This window comes from Psittacula echo, assembly GCF_963264785.1.
Source record: "Psittacula echo genome assembly, chromosome: 1".
Lineage (NCBI taxonomy): Eukaryota > Metazoa > Chordata > Aves > Psittaciformes > Psittacidae > Psittacula > Psittacula echo.
In genome coordinates, this window is record NC_137735.1 from 161,837,837 (window position 1) to 161,861,984 (window position 24,148).

The following is a 24,148-nucleotide window of genomic DNA, read 5'->3' on the forward strand; positions in this document are numbered from 1 at the left end:
GGCTTTACAAGGCTTTTTAATTACACACGAAGAGTAGAATGACTGCATACAGGCCACATTTAATTAACTAATTCCCTCATCTCCCCCTTTTCTCAGGTGAAAATGGTTCCTAGCATGGACACAGTCTTTTCCAGTCATTTGCTTACAAGCAACAATGAACAAGTCGATTCTAGAATAAACAGAGCTGATATTATTGCACGTATATTCTGTATTCTGATAGATACGGGTCTTCCCTGTTATTCAAGTGGGTCGTCAACAGAGCCATATTTGAAGTTATATATATAGGGCTGGGCTGAAGACACATGTTCGAAGAACAGGAGTGTGAGCAGCAGGTAGAGGGGGCTCCCCCTCTGCTGCACTCTGGGGAGACCCCCTCTGCAGTCCTGATCCAGCTCTGGGGCAGCAGCACAAGAGGGACGTGGAGCTGCTGGAGCAAGTGCAGAGGAGGCCATGGAGATGCTGCGAGGGCTGGAGCAGCTCTGCTCTGGAGCCAGGCTGAGAGAGCTGGGCTGGGTCAGCCTGGAGAAGAGAAGGCTCCTGAAGGGGAGACCTTAGAGCAGCTCCAGTGCCTAAAGGGGCTGCAGGAAACCTGGAGAGGGGCTTTGGACAAGGGCCTGTAGGGACAAGCCAAGGGGAGAGGGGAGACCCTCTCCCCTAACCTGCCAGAGGGGAGACTGAGATGAGCTCTTAGGCAGAAGCTCTTCCCTGTGAGGGTGCTGAGGCGCTGGCACAGGGTGCCCAGAGAAGCTGTGGCTGCCCCATCCCTGGCAGTGTTCAAGGCCAGGTTGGACACAGGGGCTCGGAGCAACCTGCTCTAGGGGAAGGTGTCCCTGCCTGTGGCAGGGGGTTGGAACCGGATGAGCTTTAAGGCTCCTTCCAACACAAACCAGTCTGGGCTTCTGTGATTTGTAAGCCTCCAGAGCATATAAAAACAACAAAAAGTAAAACTAGATTAACTACATAAAGCAAAATTAAATTATGTTAGTTAAAGATTTTTGAAAGTGTCATTTTGGTTCAGTTAAACAACGAATGAAATCAGAACATTTCTAATGGAGAAATAAAAACCATCCCATTTCCAAGCCTGTCTGTGTCATACGGGCATTGCTGAAGCACACCACATCAGCACTTCTCACCAAGCAAGCAAGACAGAACAGAGGTATGAAGCGCAATTCACATTTTCCATTTCAGATCCCAATGCAGAGAAAGCTGCTTCACCCAAGTTCATTCCTGACAAGTCAATAGGGATTTTGATTCCTATGTTTTCAGATTCATGTTTAGATGTCACAAAATTCTGACTTAGGAGGCCATTACCAGAACACCGCTGAGCAGGAACAGAAGGATTTGGGGGTGGAGAAGGGTTGTTTGTTCTCAGTGAGAGTTGGGAGTTTGTCATTTCCTGCAAAGAACACAGGCTTCAAGCTCTTCAGCCTCTCTCAGTCCAAAGATCACCAGTGAATCATCAGCCACTTGCTGGTGGTTTGTACATACATATTTGCACTATATATATATAGACAGAGAAAAGTCTCTTGCAACTGAGTGCTTTGGGTAGAACTTGGCGAAAGCTGGTGCAGCAGGAATTGCTTGAGCCACAGAATGAATGTAAAGTAATAAAGGAAAACATAACAAAAGGGTGATTCTGGGCTTAAAAACTTTCTTACAATGCCTCACCGGTCATTTACCTACCCTTGAGAACCACAGTTCAAGTCCTTGTTATCTACAACCAGAGTTGGCACTACCCGTTGAGACACACGTATAGAAACCCAATGATACAGAACTCAAAAATCACTGAAAGCTATCTGCAGCCTTCCTAAATAAAACCACTTCAGAAGGCAGCTGGTCAGGGCAACCATGATAAAGTATAAAATAAATAGAATATCAAAGCTTGCAGATCACCCTTGCAGCCATCTCCAAGTTTTGATGGGTGATTTGTGTATTCATGTTCTGATTCTAAGTGGTGCAGAGCATCCGCAATGTCAAGAGAAACAAAGAAATCTTAAAAACTCTTACTAAAACCAACAAAAACCCCAGAATATACTCCCTCCTTCTACACTATCAAACCAGGCACACTAGAAGTAACAGAAATACTTCCAAACCTTTCTGTTTCACTCAAACACTTGGTCCCCCATGTGTAAAATGCAGACTGGCCTCACCCTGGTGAGATCAGATGACATAGTCACTTTGATGATGGGAAGCATGCTGTGAATACATGTCCCTAAATGTTTTATGTATTCTGTTAGTGATACACAACACATTTCCTAGTGGTGCCTTTGTGTCCAGAGCTGTGGCAGCAACAGCTTCCAAGTGCAGCTGCACAGACTTGCATTTGCCTCTGCAAGTGATCAGAGAATGGTTTGGGTTGGAAGGGACCTTCCACTCATTTAGTTCCAACCCCTTGCCACGGACAGGGCCACTTTCCACTAGAGCAGGTTGCTCCAACCTGGCCTTGGTAAGGAGCTGCTGTTGTCCCACCTACAGTACGAGATCCTCAGAGATGCATCTCTACAAACACTGCACCTTCTCTTCTTGTTCAGGTCCTAGATGAGGGCTGAGAGTGTGGTGGTGGTGATGAAGAAAGAGGAAGAAAGAACAAAGATGGGGGCAGAGGTGTGAAAGGGTGCATGTGTGTGACCAGAGGGCAACAAGAGGCAAGTAGCGTGGCTTGTAGTATGAATGAGAAGGAAAAGAAGTAATTAATATCCTTGCAGCCCATTCTGAGCGTAACAGATACAATCATGACAGAGTCTATCTTAGCAGGGCTGAGCTGCTAGATGCATGTGGTCTCGGTCCTAGGAGTTCACTGCAAAGAGCTCACCTGCTAAAATGCCTGTCTATGAGCAATAAAACAAGGAAAAGGAGAATGGAAAGAGAATCCTTTAAGAAAGGACTTTTCCTAATGCATTTCTATAGTTTCCTACGTTACAAAAGACTCCTGAAAACCACAGCCACCCCCAAAACAAAGTTGAGATTTAATCTCAGGGAAGAAAAAAGCAAGAGCTGGCAAACTTTAGAGAAAGCAAAAAAAGCTTCCACCTCTCAGTGTTGTAAATGTCACACACGGCAAACACAGCAAGCACACAGCACGGGAGCGAAAGGCTTTTAAGCAAAACAGTTTCCAAACATTTCCTTTGGATTCCAGCTAGTCTCTAACATTAGCAGGAATTTGCCTGCATGAATCCCTCCTGCACTGCTGTCAGATGAGACGTCTTGCCGTGAGGACATGATGAGCATTTGGCCTTTTCCTGTTCACAGTGTTTTTATGATGCTAGTAAGAGTACGACTCGCTGCCTTTAAAGCCAGGCACAGAGGGACTAAGTGTGAATAAGCTCAGCACATCAAAAGAGACACGGGTTTATAGTCCTATAAAACATGTCTACAAATGCTCATGAACTACTTGTAGTTGCTCCTAATTCTGGCTGACAGCAGGAATCAAGTGCTGTGGACACTGATAGTAACCAGAAAAAGAAAAGCACATCAGACCTAACAAAACTACTCCAGAATCTAGGGAAATGCTTAAAGTGAAAGATAATGCACATATATATAGTGATGGGACAAGGCGGAAAGGGTTCAAACCTAATCAGGAAAGGTATAAGGAAGGTATGGGTTAGATATAAGGCAGAAGCTCTTCCCTGTGAGGGTGCTGAGGCGCTGGCCCAGGGTGCCCAGAGAAGCTGTGGCTGCCCCATCCCTGGCAGTGTTCAAGGCCAGGCTGGACACAGGGGCTTGGAGCAAGCTGCTCTAGTGGAAGGTGTCCCTGCCTGTGGCAGGGGGTTGGAGCTGAATGAGCTTCAAGGTCCCTTCCAACACAAACCATTCCATGATCCTATGATATCAGCAGCCAAGTTCCCATTTCCTCTACCATCAGTCCCGTTAACTAACAGTTTCAACAGATGAAGGGTAAGAAGCAATTCACTGGCTGGGAATTTTGCAGGCTTTATTTAGAACAGCCATATTCTTGTTGGCAGTTTGAAACACAGACTTCACGTTAGGTGAGACAGCCACTTCACATCCTCCTTAGTGCTTCTCAGCAAACTTTCAGCCCACAAAAGAAAGGCTTCCAAGTGGCCTTGTTGGAACAAAGGTTGCAAAACTACAATGCTCTCAAGTGGTATATATTAGAAAGGATTTGACAATGGCCCAGGTTTCAAAAGGCACAGCTTTCAGGCCAAGTGCCAAATATCAAATATCAAAGTATGTCATTCCCTCACTCTGCATTTCCAACCTCTTTCTTCAGCCTAACACCTCAGAGCCGACTTCAACTTTCTGAACCACACTAAGCATTTTTTTGACATTATTTACAGATAGGGCTTTTAAAAGAATTTGTGCACCTTCTTCCTGCTTCAGAAGATTCTAAGGGGATGCTTTTAACTCCCATGCATTTACCTACTTGAATATTTGGGCATAAACTCCAAAATCCCTTTATAACTTGGTAACTATGCTCAACTATTAATCTAGTACTCAACTATTAATCCTAACAGAGGTGATTCTCCCTATCTACTGCACTCTGGGGAGACCCCCACTTCAAGTACTGTGTCCATTTCTGGGGTCTACAACATAGGAGGCACATAGAGCTGATGGAGTGCCCTCAGAGCAGCTCCAGTGCCTAAAGGGGCTACAAGAAACATGGAGAGGGGCTTGGGACAAGGGCCTGCAGGGACAGGCCAAGGGGAATGGCTTTAACCTGCCAGAGGGGAGACTGAGATGAGCTCTTAGGCAGAAGCTCTTCCCTGTGAGGGTGCTGAGGCGCTGGCCCAGGGTGCCCAGAGAAGCTGTGGCTGCCCCATCCCTGGCAGTGTTCAAGGCCAGGTTGGACACAGGGGCTTGGAGCAACCTGCTCTAGTGGAAGGTGTCCCTGCCTGTGGCAGGGGTTGGAACTGGATGAGCTTTGAGGTCCCTTCAACCCAAACCAGTCTGGGATTAAAAAGAACCCACCTGAAATGAAGAGCCCTTCCAGTACAGAGCATCTTGAAGCTCTACAGCATGGAGAGAGGAGGGTAACTTTTTCCTTGCACACATTAAATGAGCTAATCTTCTTTAAACTCTCCCAAACACAAGCTCAGTGACCTCTTCTGCAATAACTGCACAAGTGACTGTACACTCTTCAAACAATTCATTTCTATGCAGGGCTTTATCTCTTTGAACTTTAGCAGAAGCGCTCGTGTTTATCAAATAGAATGGATCAACAGCTTTGGGAAGAAAATGACTCTCAAAACAAAAGCTGTTAACACAGCATTCATACAAACGCCTCCGATGTCACCATGTTAATGTAGCTCAGATCAGGCAACAAGGGCCATTCTTGGGAAAGAAATAGAACAACATTCTATTCGAGCTCAGCTCTGGACCTCTCCCAGGTACCTGCTACCAAAGCAATTGAGTTAGCTTTAAACACACTCTAGCCAGAATCATCCAGTTAAAGAGAAGAGAGATTGATTTTGTCCATTTGTACTTCAATTATTTGTTTTAAAAGGACAGTATGCCATTGCCGTCTCATCCTTTGCCCTTCCAGCTGCATAACACATCCCAGCGCTACAGAACCTCTCTGTACTAACACATTTTTCACCTTCAGCAACATCATTTCACCATCCCCAATTCACAAGCTCAAAACCTCAACATAACCAAACAATTTGTGCTCCCAGCTGAGAACCCCCCACTGTGCTGGGCTGCACCCCCAGAGCGTGAGCAGCAGCTCAGGGAGGGGATCCTGCCCCTCTGCTGTGCTCTGGGGAGACCCCCTCTGCAGTCCTGATCCAGCTCTGGGGCAGCAGCACAAGAGGAATGTGGAGCTGTTGGAGCGAGTGCAGAGGAGGCCATGGAGATGCTGCGAGGGCTGGAGCAGCTCTGCTCTGGAGCCAGGCTGAGAGAGCTGGGCTGGGTCAGCCTGGAGAAGAGAAGGCTCCTGAAGGGGAGACCTGAGAGCAGCTCCAGTGCCTAAAGGGGCTGCAGGAAACCTGGAGAGGGGCTTGGGACAAGAGCCTGTAGGGACAGGCCAAGGGGAATGGCTTTAACCTGCCAGAGGGGAGACTGAGATGAGCTCTTAGGCAGAAGTTCTTTGTTTGTGTTGGAAGGGACCTTAAAGCTCATCCAGTTCCAACCCCTGCCACAGGCAGGGACACCTTCCACTGGAGCAGCTTGCTCCAAGCCCCTGTGTCCAACCTGGCCTTGAACACTGCCAGGGATGGGGCAGCCACAGCTTCTCTGGGCACCCTGGGCCAGCGCCTCAGCACCCTCACAGGGAAGAGCTTCAGCCTTCTTTTCAACCTAAATCCTCCTGTTTGAGTTTGAATCCATCACCCCTTGTCCTATCACTACAGCATACAGGGCAGCAGAATGCTCTCTCCTCCCTTCATGCACCCAAGATTGACTGAAACTACATTTTTCAATAGCTGCAGACAAATGACTTTCACAGCCATCATCCTCATGGCTAAACCAGAGAAAAGCATTAATATGACAAACCAGTCAGGAGTCCAAGGGCATCAGTTCCACACACTTAAGACCATTAAAAAAGCACAGAAAGACTGTCAGGCACATTATTTTGAGGACAACCATAAAACTCTTGAATGTCTGAGAAATAACACTAATTTAGGTTCAAAATACTACCTGGTGAACTTCCCACATGCAACAGCAATTTCATATATTGCTCTGACATTTCAACCTCTATTTATGGCATATTAACACTACCAGCTCTCATCCAAGAATCTTATTTTACTTTACAAGTATGAAGTGTGCCACAAATAGTTCATTCATCCTTTAAATGCAAAGGTTCAAAGAGAGATTTGGTCATCTGTTGCAAGACACTTATGGAACTGAAGAGTCAGACAGCATCACGACGGTGGAGAGATTCAGAGCTCGTGACGGGACATCGTTCTTAACCCTGCTCTAACATCACAAAGTGTTTTAGTAAGTGTTTTGCATGGCTCTCATTGCTGTGCTGAGCCACCCAGGGCAAGAGCATAAACTACGTCGTGTTTTGCAGGAGCAGGTACCTTGAGGTGCTCCTCTGCAGAGCGGCTTTGGCAGATGAAAGTAGCGGTTCCCAGGATAAACCCTTCACTTCCCTTCTTCACGGAGCATTCGCTCTTGCTCCTGTGTCAACCCTGACACAGTTCAAGGGCCTGAGCAAGCAGGAAACAGAGCCAGAACACTTGGCCACAGATGAGATGACTGCCAGGAAAATGAGCACTGCTGCCAGAGCAATGAAAACATCCCAGGCTGCAGAAGAAGGAATGGGATCAGAGCAGAGCTGGCTGAGATCTGCATAGACTGGCATGGAATTGAACCCTCTACACCTTTTCCATTGAGTAACTGAGTACTTGGATTGCTGAACTCCACTCCCTGCTCACCCATTTGCCTAAGGACCAATGCTTTTTGCCATCAATTCACTTACAAAACCACAGAGTGGCTCAGCTTACAATAGCAGAGCAATGAAATGCATCTCCAAGTGCTCAAGCAGCCTCCTAGAGAAGCATGTCATAGGAAATACACTTCAAATCCAGCTTTGCTGCAAGATCACTCAAGCTGCTGGCCATCAGACCTGGCTGAGTACTGCAGAATACTCCCATCTCCCTGCTCAAATCCTGCCCTCCAGTGCCATTCCTCTCTGTAAGAAAGGATAAGTCACAGCCTCTGGGCAGAGGAGCATCACATGCAAAGAGAAAGGGTTCTCAGTCAACAGTTCCTGGTATCTCCAGCTCTGCAGCAGCAGAACAGTAGTGTGTGGGCAAAGAGTAGGCTATGATCTCTCTTGCTCCAGTTACCTTATGGTTTCAGCAATGTTTAGGCTGCTAAATCACACCAGTTTAGGAAAATACACACAAGCATTAGGCAGAAGCCCCCAAAATAGGAAAGTAGTAACTGTCAGTGTCTTCTCAGCAGACAGACCAGCAGACAGCCTGCTAAAGATACATGTCTCAGAGCATATACATGATTTTTCCCCTCGGAGGCAAGAAAACAGATACACGCCACTTAAAAACTGAGATCCATCAACTACAAATACTAACACTGCAAAAGGAGAGAAAGTCCCTTCCTTGGAGACAAACAGCAACAGTGCCCCAATGAGGCAGCCCCTGTGCCTGCCCCATCCCTGGCAGTGCTCAAGGCCAGGTTGGACACAGGGGCTTGGAGCAACCTGCTCTAGTGAAAGGTGTCCCTGCCTGTGGCAGGGGTTGGAACTGGATGAGCTTTAAGGTCCCTTCCAACCCAGACCAGTCTGATTCTATGATATCAGGATATTGAGCACACATGGAGATGCCTTTGCATTTTCTCCAGCAGCAGAAGACACCATAGCTGACAGGGTGATCATCCTATCACTAGAGAGGTGATATTTCTGAAGCAGCTGAATGAACACTGGTATTATTGAGCAGGGACAGATGCCTCTTGCTCAGCGTGGTACCAAAAGACAGGGCTAAAAACCCATGAATGAACTGTTAAAGCTTCTGTGCTGTAGATACCAGCAAGGAAGAACCCTCACACTGACTATGCATGCCCACCAGCTGTTGGACCCCAACACTGATACAACAGAATAGTCCTTAAAGAGATTTGACCTGGCCTAACCCAGTAAAACAGCACAGAAAGACTATGCTGCACCCAAAACTTTGTCCTCTTCCAAAGCATGTACAACACTGCCTTTCATACAGCACAGCCTTCATCATTTGGGCTGGAATGGAGCCAGAAAAGCTCCTTCTTCCTTCACTGCATTGTCCTGAAGCAGGTACTGATGTCAGAACGTTGCTCTGTGCTGTTGTAACACAGTTCTGCCCAGCAGAACACTTGGTCCTACAGTAATGAGGCTCTTCAGAAGGATATCCACCCACAACTCCCCTGCAGAGCTAAATGAGCTCCACACACCAAATGTCACATTAAAATGGAAACAAGTTTCAAATCTCTCCTGTTGGTTCGGCAAAACCAGCACAGGCTGAGCTGGCTCCTGTACAAGTGAATAGCTTTAAACTGGGTTTTCCTCAACAAGGCTGCTCTAACAGTCTGACAAACTGATTTTAGGACTTACTTCTTTTCTAGCACTCCAGTACCCGACTCTAAAAGGTCACTGTCTTCCTCCTGACAGGTTCAGGATCATTCTTCCCTTCTCAGAGGTCAAAACTATCTAAAGATCTGCATGTTCAGTATCGAAGCACTGCACAGCACTGTGCCACTCATCTAACGCTACACCACAGGGTTGGTGCAGTTAATAGGAAGCATTCTCAAATCCAGCTACACATTTCCCACAAAGAACACAATTTTCCAGCACATCAGAAGTACACATTATTATTATCATTATTTGTTATTATTATTATTATTATTTACTATGAGGGCACTGAGGCGCTGGCACAGGATGCCCAGAGAAGCTGTGCCTGCCCCATCCCTGGCAGTGTTCAAGGCCAGGTTGGACACAGGGGCTTGGAGCAAGCTGCTCCAGTGTGTGGTGCCCCTGCGCGTGGCAGGGGGCTCAACTGGATGATCTTAAGGTCCTTTCCAACCCAAACCAGTCTGGGATTCTATGATTATCACTTCTGTACATGGCTACAAAGAGATAACCTTGCTGTAACACATTTCACATGCTGAGATGCACAATGTACATGTGAATTGCAGAGTGACATCAAATCATTCTGACATCACAAATAAACTTCATTCATTAGGATCTGATGGAATTGCACCATTTCCCTGATGCACCTCACCACAAACCCACTTCCTTCCAAGTTTTCATCCTCTACCAACGCAGGTATGATTTAAATAACACTTCAAAAACTGAGTTTTCTGCTCTCCCTGCTGCAAGCATAAGGTCTCTCAAAAAATTACCCTTAGTGGGAAAAGGAGGATAAAAATAATCTAGCCTTGGGATCAAAGCTTTTCTTACACTGTAAGGTAAAAAAAAACCTATTTTAGTCCACTCCAATGAAACTAATACACAAAAAAAACACAAAATTTGAAGAAACTGGAAGATCTCCTCCTTTCTATGTCAATGCTCATCTCTCACCTTAAAGCAGCAAGAGATTACGATCTTAAAGTGCTGCATTATAAAAGCTCCTTTGGAAGCTTTTCTGACTCCGACACCCATGCTGTCAGGGCAATAGCAATGAAACCTGTACAACTGTGTTGTTGTACCTTTCCTGGCACACAGTTTACAGAAAGCTTGGCCAAGTATTTTCTCCGCAACACAGAAAGCGCATTCACTCTTCTCCATGTGCACATCCACACGTGCTTCTATACAGAAGCTTTATCAACATTGGCTTGGAATAGCCATAACTCACTCCCAATTTCACCCCTCCTGAGGACTGAAACCATCACAAATTCTCACTAAGGGGGAATTCCCAGCCATGTTATTCAGCTTCACTTTAGATATGATCTTACTCCCAAAGCTTTGTCCTCCTGGAGCAAAGTGTGCAGAACTCAAAGCTCTTCATGTTTTCCTAGACATCATGGATGACATTAAGCTGGCTGGAGGTCCCACACGCCAAGCCTGTTCCTCATGTCACCAAGTTTAATCTTTCAAGCGTTTGAGGCCAAACAGCTTCAGTTCTACACCACTATTCTGTTCAGAAAACCCACCATTAACCTTTGGCTGGACATTCCCCATCAAATGTTTCGCAAGAACAATGTTGAATGGACGTGAAAATCTTTATAATGAAGAAAACTGCTCAAGGTTTCTTTAATAAAGATAATAACTGCTCTAGAAAGACAAACAAGCAGGTAAGCAGACAGTGGATGTGATCAAAGGCCCACAGCTTACATTTACCATGTCCAAGCAGTATCAAAATGCCCACCATGCACACAGTGGGCTTTATTTGTGTAAGCAAAAACCCTGTGTGCATCACTGCAGGGTCAAACAAGCCTTTAGAGCAACAGCTAAATAGACCAGAGCCAGACAATGAAAAACTCTGTTAGAGTAGAAGGCAGAGAGCATTTGTCACGAAAAAAGGCCAGAGGTGGAATGACCATCATAAATCTTGCCACCTCTTGTAAATAAAGCCAGGTTCATTTCTTTCATCTCCTCTATCGAATAGTGGGTGAGGTCTGCATCTGTGTACTATAAAGGCAATTCTCACATAAATAAATCCCCTAATGTGCATGTGCAGCCTCCCAGCAAGAATAAGAGAATAGAATATGTGATAGATGCTCTGCTGTTTGTGAGAATCTCAGATGTTCACATGATAGGCATGGTACCAGAATAAAGCCTAAGCAAGGTACAGCTTTAATATCCTACACTTTAAAATAAGAATCACAGAAGAATTCCCTGAAAACATGCTGGGAGCAAGTGTCTCAGCTGACTATAACCAAGCCATAATGACAAGAGAAGACAAGTGATTAGAGCTGTGGCACTTTATAAGACAGGCATGAGATGGTAACGCTGAACGAAACTGTCACTGCATGAAAGCTTGTGATAGATCACCTGGTAGGCAAAAGGGATCAACCTTTCCATACACCATAAGGATGAAGCCACAGAAATATTTTGTTGATGTTTAAGCTCACCGGAGTTTAACAGTCTGTTAGGAATGTGGCTGCTTACCATAAATCAAGACAAATTCCAACATGGCTGACTTGAGTGTGACAGGTATTCTCTGGTATTCTGGTTGTAAAAGCTGTGTCAAAGCTGAAAAGGTAACCACCCAAAGGATTCTTACCTGCAACACATCTTGGATCTTCACCCATACATCAACCATGTCATACAGCTTGATATCACCATCGTACTGGCTGCAAGGAGAGGCCACTGTTTGCTGAAGGTGCCCAAGCACCACAGAGTGTGCAGCAGCCACAGCATTGAACTTGTCAAAGAGCAGCTCCAGCAGTTCCAGCAGCAACCTGTGAACCATCAAGACAACCAAGACTCAGTTTCCAGAAGACACCACAGGGACATGGTCATGCAGCACACCAGAGAAGCAGGCCAGGAGTCAGAACACTATGACTTGGGACCCATCACAAGAGGGACATGGAGCTGTTGGAGCAAGTCCAGAGGAGGCCACGGAGATGCTGCGAGGGCTGGAGCAGCTCTGCTCTGGAGCCAGGCTGAGAGAGCTGGGCTGGGGCAGCCTGGAGAAGAGAAGGCTCCTGAAGGGGAGACCTTAGAGCAGCTCCAGTGCCTAAAGGGGCTGCAAGAAACCTGGAAAGGGGCTTGGGACAAGGGCCTGTAGGGACAGGCCAAGGGGAATGGCTTTAACCTGCCAGAGGGGAGACTGAGATGAGCTCTTAGGCAGAAGCTCTTCCCTGTGAGGGTGCTGAGGCGCTGGCCCAGGGTGCCCAGAGAAGCTGTGGCTGCCTCATCCCTGGCAGTGTTCAAGGCCAGGTTGGACACAGGGGCTTGGAGCAAGCTGCTCTAGTGGAAGGTGTCCCTGCCCATGGCAGGGGGCTGGAACTGGATGATCTTAAGGTCCTTTCCAACCCAAACCATTCTGTGATTCTATGACTTACCTATACAAATAGAATACAAGATATTCATTCTGAATTATGAAATGAATAGTATGGCAGGTTTTAAACAACATGAAGTATCACAAACCTAAACCATAAAGCCTCATCAACTGTGTCAGTTATCAAGATTTTACTACTATATGGAAGGTACTACAGCTATAACCTCATCTCAATGCACTATACTTTACCTGCTCCTATGGCTTCCTTACTGCCCAATTACTGTTATTAATGGACCTTTGCAAATTTCTGAATATCTTGTGATAAAGCAATGACTCAACAGGTTTTATTATGTGAGAATGGAAAAATCCTGATGGAGTTCACTGCCGTTTAATGAGCAATTCAAGTACACACGCAACCCCAACAAAATGTGAGGATAACACTTCCCAAATCCATATGTTAGGCACTTCTAGTTCTGACAGACAGGCTCCATCACATTTAACTGCAGCAGCTTAGGAGTTACCACATGCTTGCTGTGTCTACCCATCACAAGTTGCTATCCCCAGAGCAGGACAGAAGATATAGAGCAGAACTGGAGTTGCACCCACTCCTTAACCATCACGCTTCAGTCTCCTATGTTAGTTAACCATCACTAATGAGATGTGTGTTCACACCTCAGCCATTTCATCTCAGAGTGCTGAGTATCTGCAAGCACCCACTTCCTGCAGCAGTTGATTATCTGGAGTAATTAAGAAGCTGTTGCACATTTGCTGCTGTTACCACCAGACAGTAAGACTGGCCTCACAGGATGCTGTGGTTAAAACCACTTACCTCAGCCTAGAGCAGTCCTGGACTGAACTTCCAGTCTGCAAAGGACAGAAACTGGCTATTGTTTGAATCACCATCAACTTATTGTGTCTCATTCATAGACTCCAATTTTATGTATAAAGATATACATGCAGAGCATTATACAGCAATCTCCTGAGGATCTCACATGGGCCATTCACCTACCAATGCTGACAACCACACAGCTCAAATGGTTAAGCAGAAAAGCACCTTGATTCAATAGAAAGAGCCACTGGGTAAGTCTAGGAGGATACAGTGAGGCTAGATGTATGGCATATGCAAAATAAAGATGTGTTTAGGAGTTACATTATCATAACCCAAACCATCCTGTGATAAGAATCACAGGGACATTAATACTGCTGTACCTCAAGAGACAGCACCAGGAGAGACAGCTATGAACATTAACAGCATTACCTTTTCAATATGGGAAGGTCCAGTGTGTCAGAAAAGCCATTCTAACCCAATTAAGCTTTGCATAATCATAGAATCCCAGACTGGTTTGGGTTGGAAGAGACCTTAAAGCTCATCCAGCTCCAACCCCCTGCCACAGGCAGGGACACCTTCCACTAGAGCAGCTTGCTCCAAGCCCCTGTGTCCAACCTGGCCTTGAACACTGCCAGGGATGGGGCATAATACATCTTAGTAACTGTCCTGTCCAAGTGAAACTGAGAAGTTGCTACAGTGGAAAGATCTATATATTTTCCTCCCTCCCCATCTACTATTAGTCCAACACCAAAAGTATCAGTGAAGAGAACAAGACAACCTGAGAAACACCCTTCATCCCTGTTGAGCAAGTGTCTTCTCCAACCCACTCTAAGATATGGGAGAAGCAACTACTACTTCAGCAGCCCCTAACTGCACATAGGAAGTGGCAGAGGGAGCTGGGGCACGTGGCTGGCCAGACAGAAGCCAGACAGAACTAGGAGAAAAACTATCTATAGAATCATAGAATGGTTTGGGTTGGAAAGGACCTTAAGGTCATCCAGTTCCAACCCCCTGCCATGGGCAGGGACACCTCACACTAAACCATATCACCCAAGGCTCTGTCCAACCTGGCCTTGAACACTGCTGGGGATGGAGCATTCACGACCTCCCTGGGCAACCCATTCCAGTGCCTCACCACCCTCACAGTAAGGAATTGCTTCCTTATATCCAATCTAAACTTCCCCTGTTTCAGTTTTAACCCATTACCCCTTGTGCTATCACTACAGTCCCTGACAAACAGTCTCTCCCCAGCATCCTTATAGGCACCCTTCAGATACTGGAAGGCTGCTATGTGGAATTTGGATAGACCAGGAATTTCATGTTGGAGGCACAGCCTTGCTTGAAATGACAGGAAAGATAACATTATGGGAGCAAATACATTATATATCACTGAGAAAATCTAACAGGGCAAACCCAACTTCTACCATCCCATTACAAACAACACATCAGTTCTCTTACACATCCTTGCTGCCTCAGCGAAGTACAATTTTGCAGCATCAAACAAGCTGGAATTTTGGACAAATTCATTTCTGTTGTGCCTAGGTAAGCCTGACCCCGCATTATCAGCTTCAGCAGTATTTCAGTAATAGCTCCCTACACTGAATTACTGGTTTTTCAATTCCAGTGTCTTCCTATCCCAATGTGATGGACATGCAATCTCCCTGACCCACATTCTTCAGGGGCTCTAACTACCACCCCATTACATTTTCTCTTCTCAAGTAATGTAATACCTCCACATCTCCCTATTTTCCACATTAGCCAGCTCCTCTTAGCTTAATTTTCTTTGCTCTAAAAGTCTGTCAGGTCATTTTTGACACAAGGTGACCCAAAAGAGACATGGACACAATCTATGTCAGCCAGCCAACGAGACGAAACAGCACCAGACCATCTGGCCTAGATTTTACGCAGATGGGGTTGCAACACAGAGTGACCTAAGGAGAACACATACGGAGAGTGACAGGAGACTGGCTGGGGCAATTTGTCAAAGCAATCTCATCACCTCTTCACCCAGAAACATGGTAAATGTGTGGAGAGACAGTGACACACACCCAGCAGCAGCTCCTGTTGTCTGGACAATAAGGAAGAATGAGTTGATGCAGAGTGACTGCTGACACCTGAACGAGGTCAGCGATGACAACTCATGCATTTGAGCAGCAGTAACATCCTCTGCCTAGTTTGAGTGCTGATGAGGGTAGAATTTGTCTTTATTTTAAAGCATCAAGATGAGGTAAAAATCCAGAAGTGGATGATGAACATGAAGGGGAAAAGTGCATTGAATCAAGCAGGATTTAGCAGCAAAATTGTTAATACCCTATAGAATAGTTTGGGTTGGAAATGACCTTTAAAAGCCATCTAGTCCATCCCCCCTGCAACCCTAAGTGCATCTTCAATGTATCCCTAGCAAAACCTTGTCCTATAAATCTGACCCTCAAGTAGGCATGTGTCCAGATCAATATTATTCTGCAGTCAAATCTCTTCCATAATTTAGAAGGTTCATGTATCAATACTCCAAGCTAACACACCATGGCCTCACAACCCAAAATACACATCTCTAAACATGAAGGTAAGAGACATGTTGTAATGAGCCACTGAGGAGAAGCCCAGGGCAATTCCTATTTTTAAGCCCCTTTTCACAAACTCATTCCAAGCACAGATTCCTAAAAACTTACCTGGACTTTTACCAACGTCCACTTAAAGCTGAGGTCACTGCAACCAGGAGAGATCCAAGGATAGTTTCCAGAATTATCTTCTACCCATGAAAAAGAAATATCCAGAACCTTCCACTGCTCCTTATTGGGTTTCATTATCTTTATCTCATTCACATTTCACGGTGGTAAGTGCACGTTGGTAAGGAGGATTTAAATTCATAGCAAAGTGTCTCACAGCCAAAGACATGCCACCTTGTTCGGCCTATCCTAAGTCTCACCCCACATGACTGCATCCGTGTTGTGTGTTTTAAGGAAAATACAGAATCAGGTGTATCACAGTGGCATGCCAGTCCTTCCTGTGTCACCCCACTGGTCACAAATAAACTGATGCCATTATATGGAGGTCCTTCGCAGGGTTAGTGTCACCTTCATTAAGTGAGCCTTTCCAGTGCCACACCAGCTCTGCTGAGCCAATACGTGGAGTGCTCAAGCCAAAGGGCAAGGACAACACAGCATGATGGAATGGGCCATGTGTTCTCAACACTGCAATCGTTGGTCTGCTACACAACATCTGGTACAGCATGGACAAGACCTGCTCCAGGCAGGCTCACAGGGGCTACAGGACTTCCATGGGAGAAAACAGACTTTATGAAGCTCTGAGGAGCTTCCTGTTGGCTCTAGGAAGAGAGCACCCAGAGGCGTGCAAAGAACATCATTACGCTGAGATCCCATTGCTTTAGTCACAACCAAAAACCAACTTGATCTGATAAATTTGGGGGCAATGAATGATGATTTTATACACAGAGGTGGCCACGAAATTTGATATGGAAAAGCTTACTATGTAAAGAAGCAAAAGACAGTCAGATTTTAAAACAGAAGACGAATGAGATCAGCATCTCTTCAGACTCAGTGGCTGTTGTTAGACCTGCAACTTTCCTAGCCAGGTTCTAGAAAGTATTTTGCCCTTGTAGAAAGAGATGGATCTACATAATTGTCACATGGGGTCTCAAAAGGAATCACACCAGAACCTCCACAAGATTATCAACCCCATCCTCAAGTGGAGGGAAACACCACCCTTTCCATACAGAAAAGGTAAGAGCTACCCAGAGAAGCTGTGGCTGCCCCATCCCTGGCAGTGTTCAAGGCCAGGTTGGACACAGGGGCTTGGAGCAAGCTGCTCCAGTGGAAGGTGTCCCCACCCGTGGCAGGGGTTGGAACTGGATGAGCTTTAAGGTCCTTTCCACCCAAAACCACTCTGGGATTCTATGATGTAACTTGTTCTGTACATACTGAATGAGCCACAGGGACCTTGTCCAGCAGAAGGCCTCAAACCCTTCAGGCCTCTCCATCATCCTATTAAGTCATTTTATTTGCCAGAAGTGAGAATTTTCATGGATAACCTTTAAAATACAGTAGCTGAACACAGGCACTGGGCTCAGCCACAGATTAAGAGGCATCCAAGCGAGACAAGCTTTAAGGTGAAGTGAAAAACATTCCACTCCCAGAAACTTGAGGTCAAGCACACACTGTGGCTGACAGCCTAATGAATAGGTAAGCAGTTTCGGGTGCTGCATCGTGCTCAAATTTGGGGTCTCACAGAGCTCTCTTGAAACAGCAGGACCTTGTTGTTCACATTGATTTGCTTCCTGACAGCAGGAAAGTCACTGGGATTTGATTTAAAACTGAAGCTAATTTAAGGGGCGGTGTGCCTTCCCTTACTATAAGTTATTCCTTTCAATATAAATGAATGCAACTGCTTGCTGTAAACTTCACATGTGATTTAGATTTAGAATCAGGTCTAATTATCTCTTTATTCAACAAGAATTCAAGACACTCTCCAGAGCTCTACAATATCAGCATCTTAAAGGCTCACAAACTCCTATTAAACACATGCCAAAAGCCATTAAACTTTTCCATCCCTTTCTCAACCCTCTGGGCAGGTTAATGTCATTAACATTTGATCTGATCCAATTTATCCATTTCAGTGGACAACCAGGTAGTCATACAACCTCTCCAGACTGATTCAGAAGTGCATCAAGTATATGCTATGCTCCCTCTTGGCACCAGTAACTAAAATCCTGCCTTCTGCTTGTTGCAATTTCACCAAGGTATCAGCACAGTAACTCTATGAGTTCTTCAAACGTAATTGTTTCCACAGCAATGAGAATGAGAGGAATTAAAAAGGAAGTCTTTATCAAGCTAATGTTTTCCTTGGGAGTCATTTTCCACTACAAATATTACATGTAATGAAGATACACGTTTTTGGTTTCGTTTTTCTCTTTCCACCATTCATTCCCTTTGGACAGTGATCATTGCAACATGCAGTATCACACATGAATATTTCAGGTAGAAGTGACAGCTAGTCCTTATGGAGTCCTATTTTCCAAGCAACAGGTCCACTGAATCCTGAAGAAAGGCAGGAACAGTTCCCTGTTGGCTTCCACACCTCACCATTAATGTAAATGGGCTGCAAACCAACCAGAAACTTGGGCAGATATTTATTGATGTAGTTAGTTCCATACATGATTCCAAAGCTCTGGACCTGCATCAGTTTAATTGGACTCTGATATATTTGAACTAACTGAGCTGAATCTTCTCTTAAAATTGTATTACTCAGGAACTTAAGAATGTATTTGGCATCAGCACCAGTGTAAAGCCACAACTGAGTGCAACACATGATGACAGTATTAGTTTTGGCACAAGTGTTCTTCACACCATAGACATGAGCACTCTGAGACAGCATTAAAATTCAAGCTGTTGTAAAGACACTTAAAATGCAATGTTAGGTTAAAATATAAATAAAATCAAGTACTTAACATAATGTACCTCTTGCTAGTTAAATAATGCTGCCTTCTACTGTGCTTCCCTTTCAAATCTGCATTCCAGCATCTGTTTAGTCAAAAGATTCTCTTCTAGGGCCAAGCGGAGAAGGAAGCATTTCCCTTTCCCACAGCTTTAGCTAAGAAGCAACAATGCCTCCCCTTGCTGAATGCACACCCTGAATTCCCAAGCCTTTACTGTTAGGGTGGTGAGGCACTGGAATGGGTTGCCCAAGGAAGTTGTGAATGCTCCATCCCTTGCAGTGTTCAAGTCCAGGTTGGACGGAGTCTTGGGTGACATGGTTTAGCATGATGTGTCCCTGCCCACGGCAGGCAGTTGGAACCGGATGATTTTAATGTCCTTTCCAACTCAAACTACCCTATGATTCCATGATTGTTTCAGGTGCAAATCAACCTTTCAGTGAAACACAGGGATTTCTGGCAATGGCACCATTTCATCTCTTTGCTACTTTTGATTGCTCTTTGCAATCATTACTTCAAATGGCTTTTAACAGCTACAACACCCTTCCCCAGACTTCTCTTTGCAGCAGATCAAGGTTTGGTGGTTGTAATACCCTTACCTAGGCTGGTTTTCCTGGGAAAGGTTCTCCCCTCTCTGGTAACCATTGTCTGCCACCTGCGTTGTGGAGCGCTTGACAATCTGCTTGAGTTCTTGCTCTAAGCGATCCTGGATGGCTTTCACTGTCTCCGGGATTTTCTTCAGCTTGGCCAGCCCTTTGATGAGTATTCCCATGAAGATAGTGCTGTTCTCCTCTGGATCTAGCTCTGCATCTTCTTTCATTTCCAGAAGGCTTGTGTCTCGCACTGGAATAGATTTACAAAGGCATAATCCAAGATTTCAACTATTAAACCCAACACTTAGCACCGTGCAGAAGCAGCGTATCAACTCCTTTGCCTTCACAGAACTCCCACCACTTGGAGCAACCAAGGAATAAACAAGGAAACCAGCAACACCCAGATTCTGGCTATTTCTGTTTGCTTGGGGGCTTCCCTATACATAAATACACCAGCCTGCACATTTGATTGATGTAGGAGTGACAGCTCATGGTCCAAGTTATGTATTAGGAAACAAAGGAAGTCTGGTGTAATTAAGATATTCATAAATGAGGTTTTATACCACTATAAATCCCTTGAATGTGTTTCAAGGAGCTACAAGCCCTACATTTCTAACCCAGCTGTTTTTCTTCACCCTATGCTTCACAAGAGAGGGGGTTTTGTTCTAAACAGTATCAAGCTTAACAGAGTTCCAATGAATTCAGCGAAGTTTCCACTGCCAAAGTGAATGATTGTTTGATGTTATCCTATTCTACTTTATTACGTCTGTCAAGAGGTTGATGAAGTTACTCAAAACTTTAAACAAGGCTTCTGGAAAGGAAAAGTGAGAAGAATTAGAGAGGATATCGTGGATACAGTCCTGAAGTAACAGGGATTGCACAGGGAGAAGATCTGTTGCTAAGAGACAAGGAAGAGGAAAGCAAGAGGTACTTTTAAGTATGTTCATTAAGCAACATTTCTTACTTTACAGATAACACCCAGCAACAACAGAAGCATGTCCCTCTTAAAGACTGGGTAAAGCATTTAATAAACATATTCAATCACTGATGTGAATAAAGTGTCTTCAAGACAAACTCAACTAATGCATCTTGGAAGGTTTACACTCACAGTGGCAGCACATGGACAAATGTGGTTGTGTTTTCTCCATGCCCACCAAGCTAACCTTTATATATCCCAACTCTGCTCAAGAGATAACCATCAGTAGTGGTGCTAATGGATGTGTCTGGGGCCTGGTGGCCCATGGGACTCAAAGCAGGGGAGATAACACAACAGCCAAGGGCTAATCTGAGCAATGTGTACCACTGCCACCAACCTTAAACCTGGCAAAGGTCCAACTCAAGCCAAGTTCCTGTAGTTGGGATGTAAACATGACTATGAGGCAGTGAGCTTACCCCATAAGTAGTGGACAGCCCAGGGCCCATAGAGCTCTCCTGCATGGCAGTGGGCTGCACATCAGGATCACCCCAGTAAAGACACCTCTAAAGGATACTCCTCGAGGTTGAGAGATCCCTTGCTGCAACACATAAGTGATTAGCAGCATGCTAAACTTCGAAATCTTAACTAAGGGGTATAAAGGATTGATTGCACATATATAATCCTTTAGACATAAACCACTGACGAAGTCTGGGACTAAGCCTGGATCTACCTGCACTTAGACTCCTCTTTGAGAAGGGGTTTAGAACTCAAGGGTTTCTGAACCTCATTCGTCAATGGGAGAGTCTTGACAGCTTTGTCTGACCCTGTCCTCTATGCAGTCAACACTCAAGTGTTTCACCATCACATCTTAAATCACTGTCACATTTACTATCATACTAGTTTAATCACTATTTCATACAATAAACATATTGCTACTTCCCTCTTTACAAGTGAAGCGCCTCACTCCATCCACGACAACAAACAGCACTGAAGTACAGGGCTGAAGCTATGCCACCCACCATCCCAAATCCCTGCATAGGAATTCAAACCTAACAACTGTTGGATGGTGACAGATGACTCCTGTGGTTTCAACCTCTCAACAGATTTTTTACTTAAATCAAAACTTCAGCAACCTGAAGGAATGTCAGAAGATCCACCAGAAGGGTTTAAATGACATGGCAGAAATGAGAAATGGCACAGCACAAGTTGCACCCAGCCCTGTAGCTCTCTGAAGTTGTGATACTCTGAACAGAAGAGCAGCAGCACCCTCAAGTTACACAAGATCAGGAAAACAACAGCCCAAAGAGCCCATATGGTGTAAACAGCACCATGATAAACACATAACACTTCTTTCAGTATCAGCTTACACCAACCTCCACAGCAAAGACTTGGTTCAGTTTGGAAGAGACTTTAAAATCATCCAGTTCCAACCCCTGCCACGGGCAGGGACACCTTCCACTAGAGCAGCTTGCTCCAAGCCCCTGTGTCCAACCTGGCCTTGAACACTGCCAGGGATGGGGCAGCCACAGCTTCTCTGGGCACCCTGGGCCAGCGCCTCAGCACCCTCACAGGGAAGAGCTTCTGCCTAAGAGCTCATCTCAGTCTCCCCTCTGGCAGGTTAAAGCCATTTCCCTTGGCCTGTCGCTACAGGCCCTTGTCCAAAGTCCCTCTCCAAGGGATGACATCAGGTTTTAGGTAATGAACACCAGGGCGTTCTGTGCTTTTTTCCTCCCTCACGCTCACTTTTTCCCAATTAAACCCGGTCAAGTTATGGGGTAAGCAACTGGAAACACCCAGAACACAATGATTTTTTTAGGAGAAGCAAAGATGCACATATACCCCTGCTCAAAGCTCTCATCTATCACACCCCTTTCAACCCACAAGGCTGCAAATCACTTTGTGCTCTACGTCCATGGTCTACCCACTTTGTTAACACTACGTGCTAGTCTCAAAACACCACAGCATGGCAGGCACACACAGAGCAAATGAGCTCTTTGGAACAAGAGCTGTGGAAAAGACAGTGCTGGAAATGTTAGAGGGAGAAAGGTTTTAACTTACTGTTTTTAAAAAGCCCAACTATCTTTTCCTCCTAGTTCAATGTGAGGATTTCACACTCTAAGCAACCTTTTAGGGGACAGGTCCCCATCATTACGCTCCATCCCCTTTGTAAGCAGGCTGTAAATTATTCTTAATAACACACAATGCAAACCCAAGAGGGAGGAAACGCTGCCGTACCCAAATGTGGGGCCAGCATTTAAGAGGACTAAAGGCAGCAATCTGGCTGAGAACTCTGCCAGCACATCAGATGTATGGGAAACTCTTCCATTTTCAAAAGAGCAAACCAATTTTGAACACCCTCAAATACCAAGACATCGATTTACATCTCTTACAAACAACAGCAAAGTGAATGGCTCAAGATCTAGGAGCAAGAAGTTTTGTTAGATCTTTTGCTAGAACAGTGGGGCCCAAGTTTCCTGCACATTGTGCCTATTAAACAGGTATCCTGGGTAGCTTTGGGGACCCATTGATCTCTAAGATCTGACAAGATTCCAGCCCTGGGTAACTGAAGATGTTCTCTGCTTGTTTCTTCCCCACTTCAAACATCCTCCTCTGTCATTTAATGTCATCAAGGGTTTTTTGACCACAAAGCTTTGGCCCAGGAATGAGCCCCTCCTGTCCCCTACCTCTTAAAAAGGCATCAAAAGTAGACAGCAGTGATACAGAAGTTCACCTTTAAAAGTGCAATCCCATATGCCATTCTCTGCAGGCAAAGGAGTTCCATGGGTGAAAGAAGATGTCCCTACATATCAGCTCTCAAAAATGAAAGTTATACCTATATTTTCTCTTAAACTTATGAACAACTTTATTATTCATTTGTATGCAGGCAAAAATCACAACACTCTCAGAACTTACTCCTGGCTTTGTTTCTTGGGGAGAAGGGGGCTCAGCAGAACGGCTGCTCTGGACTTGTGGAGGGCAGACTTTGGCCTGTTTAGGGAGGGGCCTTTGGGATGCAGTCCTGAAGGGCAAAGGAGCCCAGGAAGGAATTATTCAAGGTACAGGAACAGCCATCCCATGTGCTGAAAGATGAGCTGGCAGGGAAGAAGCCTGGCCTGGCTGAACACAGAGAACAGGCTGGAATTCAGGAGAAAAGGAGAGTTTAAGACCTTTGGAAGAAGGGGCAAGCAATGTAGGAGGACTACTAGGATGTCCTAAGGTTATGTAGGGAGAAAATGAGAAGGGCCGAAGCCCAACTCAAACTTCATCTGGCCACTGCTGTAAAAGATAATAAACTATCTCTATAAATGCATTAGCAACAAAAGGGGGGTGAAGGAAAATCTCCATCCTTTACAGGATGCATCCCTGTCAGTGTTCAAGGCCAGGCTGAACAGACTCTTGGGTGACATGGTTTAGTGGGAGGTGTCCTTGCAGGGGGGTTGGAACTTGATGATCTTAAGGTCCTTTCCAACCCTAACGATTCTATGATTCTATGAAAGGGGAAACCTTGGTGGCAAAGGGTGAGGTAAAGGTTGAGGTACTTAATGCCTTCTTTGCCTCACTTCTTACTAGTAAGACCAGCTGTTCTCTGAGTATCCACCCCCCTAAGCTGGAAGACAGGGCCAGGGAGCAGAATGAAGCCCTCATAATCCACGAGGAAAATCAAATGTCTCCTGGTGTCCAAAGGAAACTTCTGTTTTGACTTGTGCCCATTGCTTCTGGCCCTGGGCACTAGTGAACAGAGCCTGGCTCCATCCTCTCTGCACCCTCCCTTCCAGGTAAAGACCCCTCTTGAGCCGCCTCTGTTCCAGGTTGCACAGTACCAGATCTCTCAGCCTTTCCTTCTAGCACAGATGCTCCAGACGCTTAAACACCATCATGACACTTTGCTAGACTCTCTCCAGTACATCCATGTCTCCTCCATACTGGGGAGCCCAGCACTGGAGCCAGCACCCCACGTGGGGCTTCACCAGTGCCCAGCAGAGAGGAAAGATCACCTTGACCTGCCGGCAATACTTTGTCTAATGCAGC

The 24,148-nt window shown here is 45.4% G+C and overlaps 1 protein-coding gene across 2 annotated transcripts in view; it reads right to left on the reverse strand.

Annotated features, from left to right (window-relative positions):
- EXOC4 (exocyst complex component 4) overlaps nt 1–24,148 on the reverse strand; it is a 397,246-nt gene that overhangs the window by 317,109 nt on the left and 55,989 nt on the right. For both annotated transcript variants that reach the window (XM_080623156.1, XM_080623157.1), the window contains exons 6-7: nt 19,210–19,453; nt 11,613–11,790 (exon numbers count right to left, since the gene is read on the reverse strand). In XM_080623156.1, coding sequence (XP_080479282.1) covers nt 11,613–11,790; nt 19,210–19,453 — 422 coding nt within the window. The remainder of the gene's footprint in view (nt 1–11,612; nt 11,791–19,209; nt 19,454–24,148) is intronic.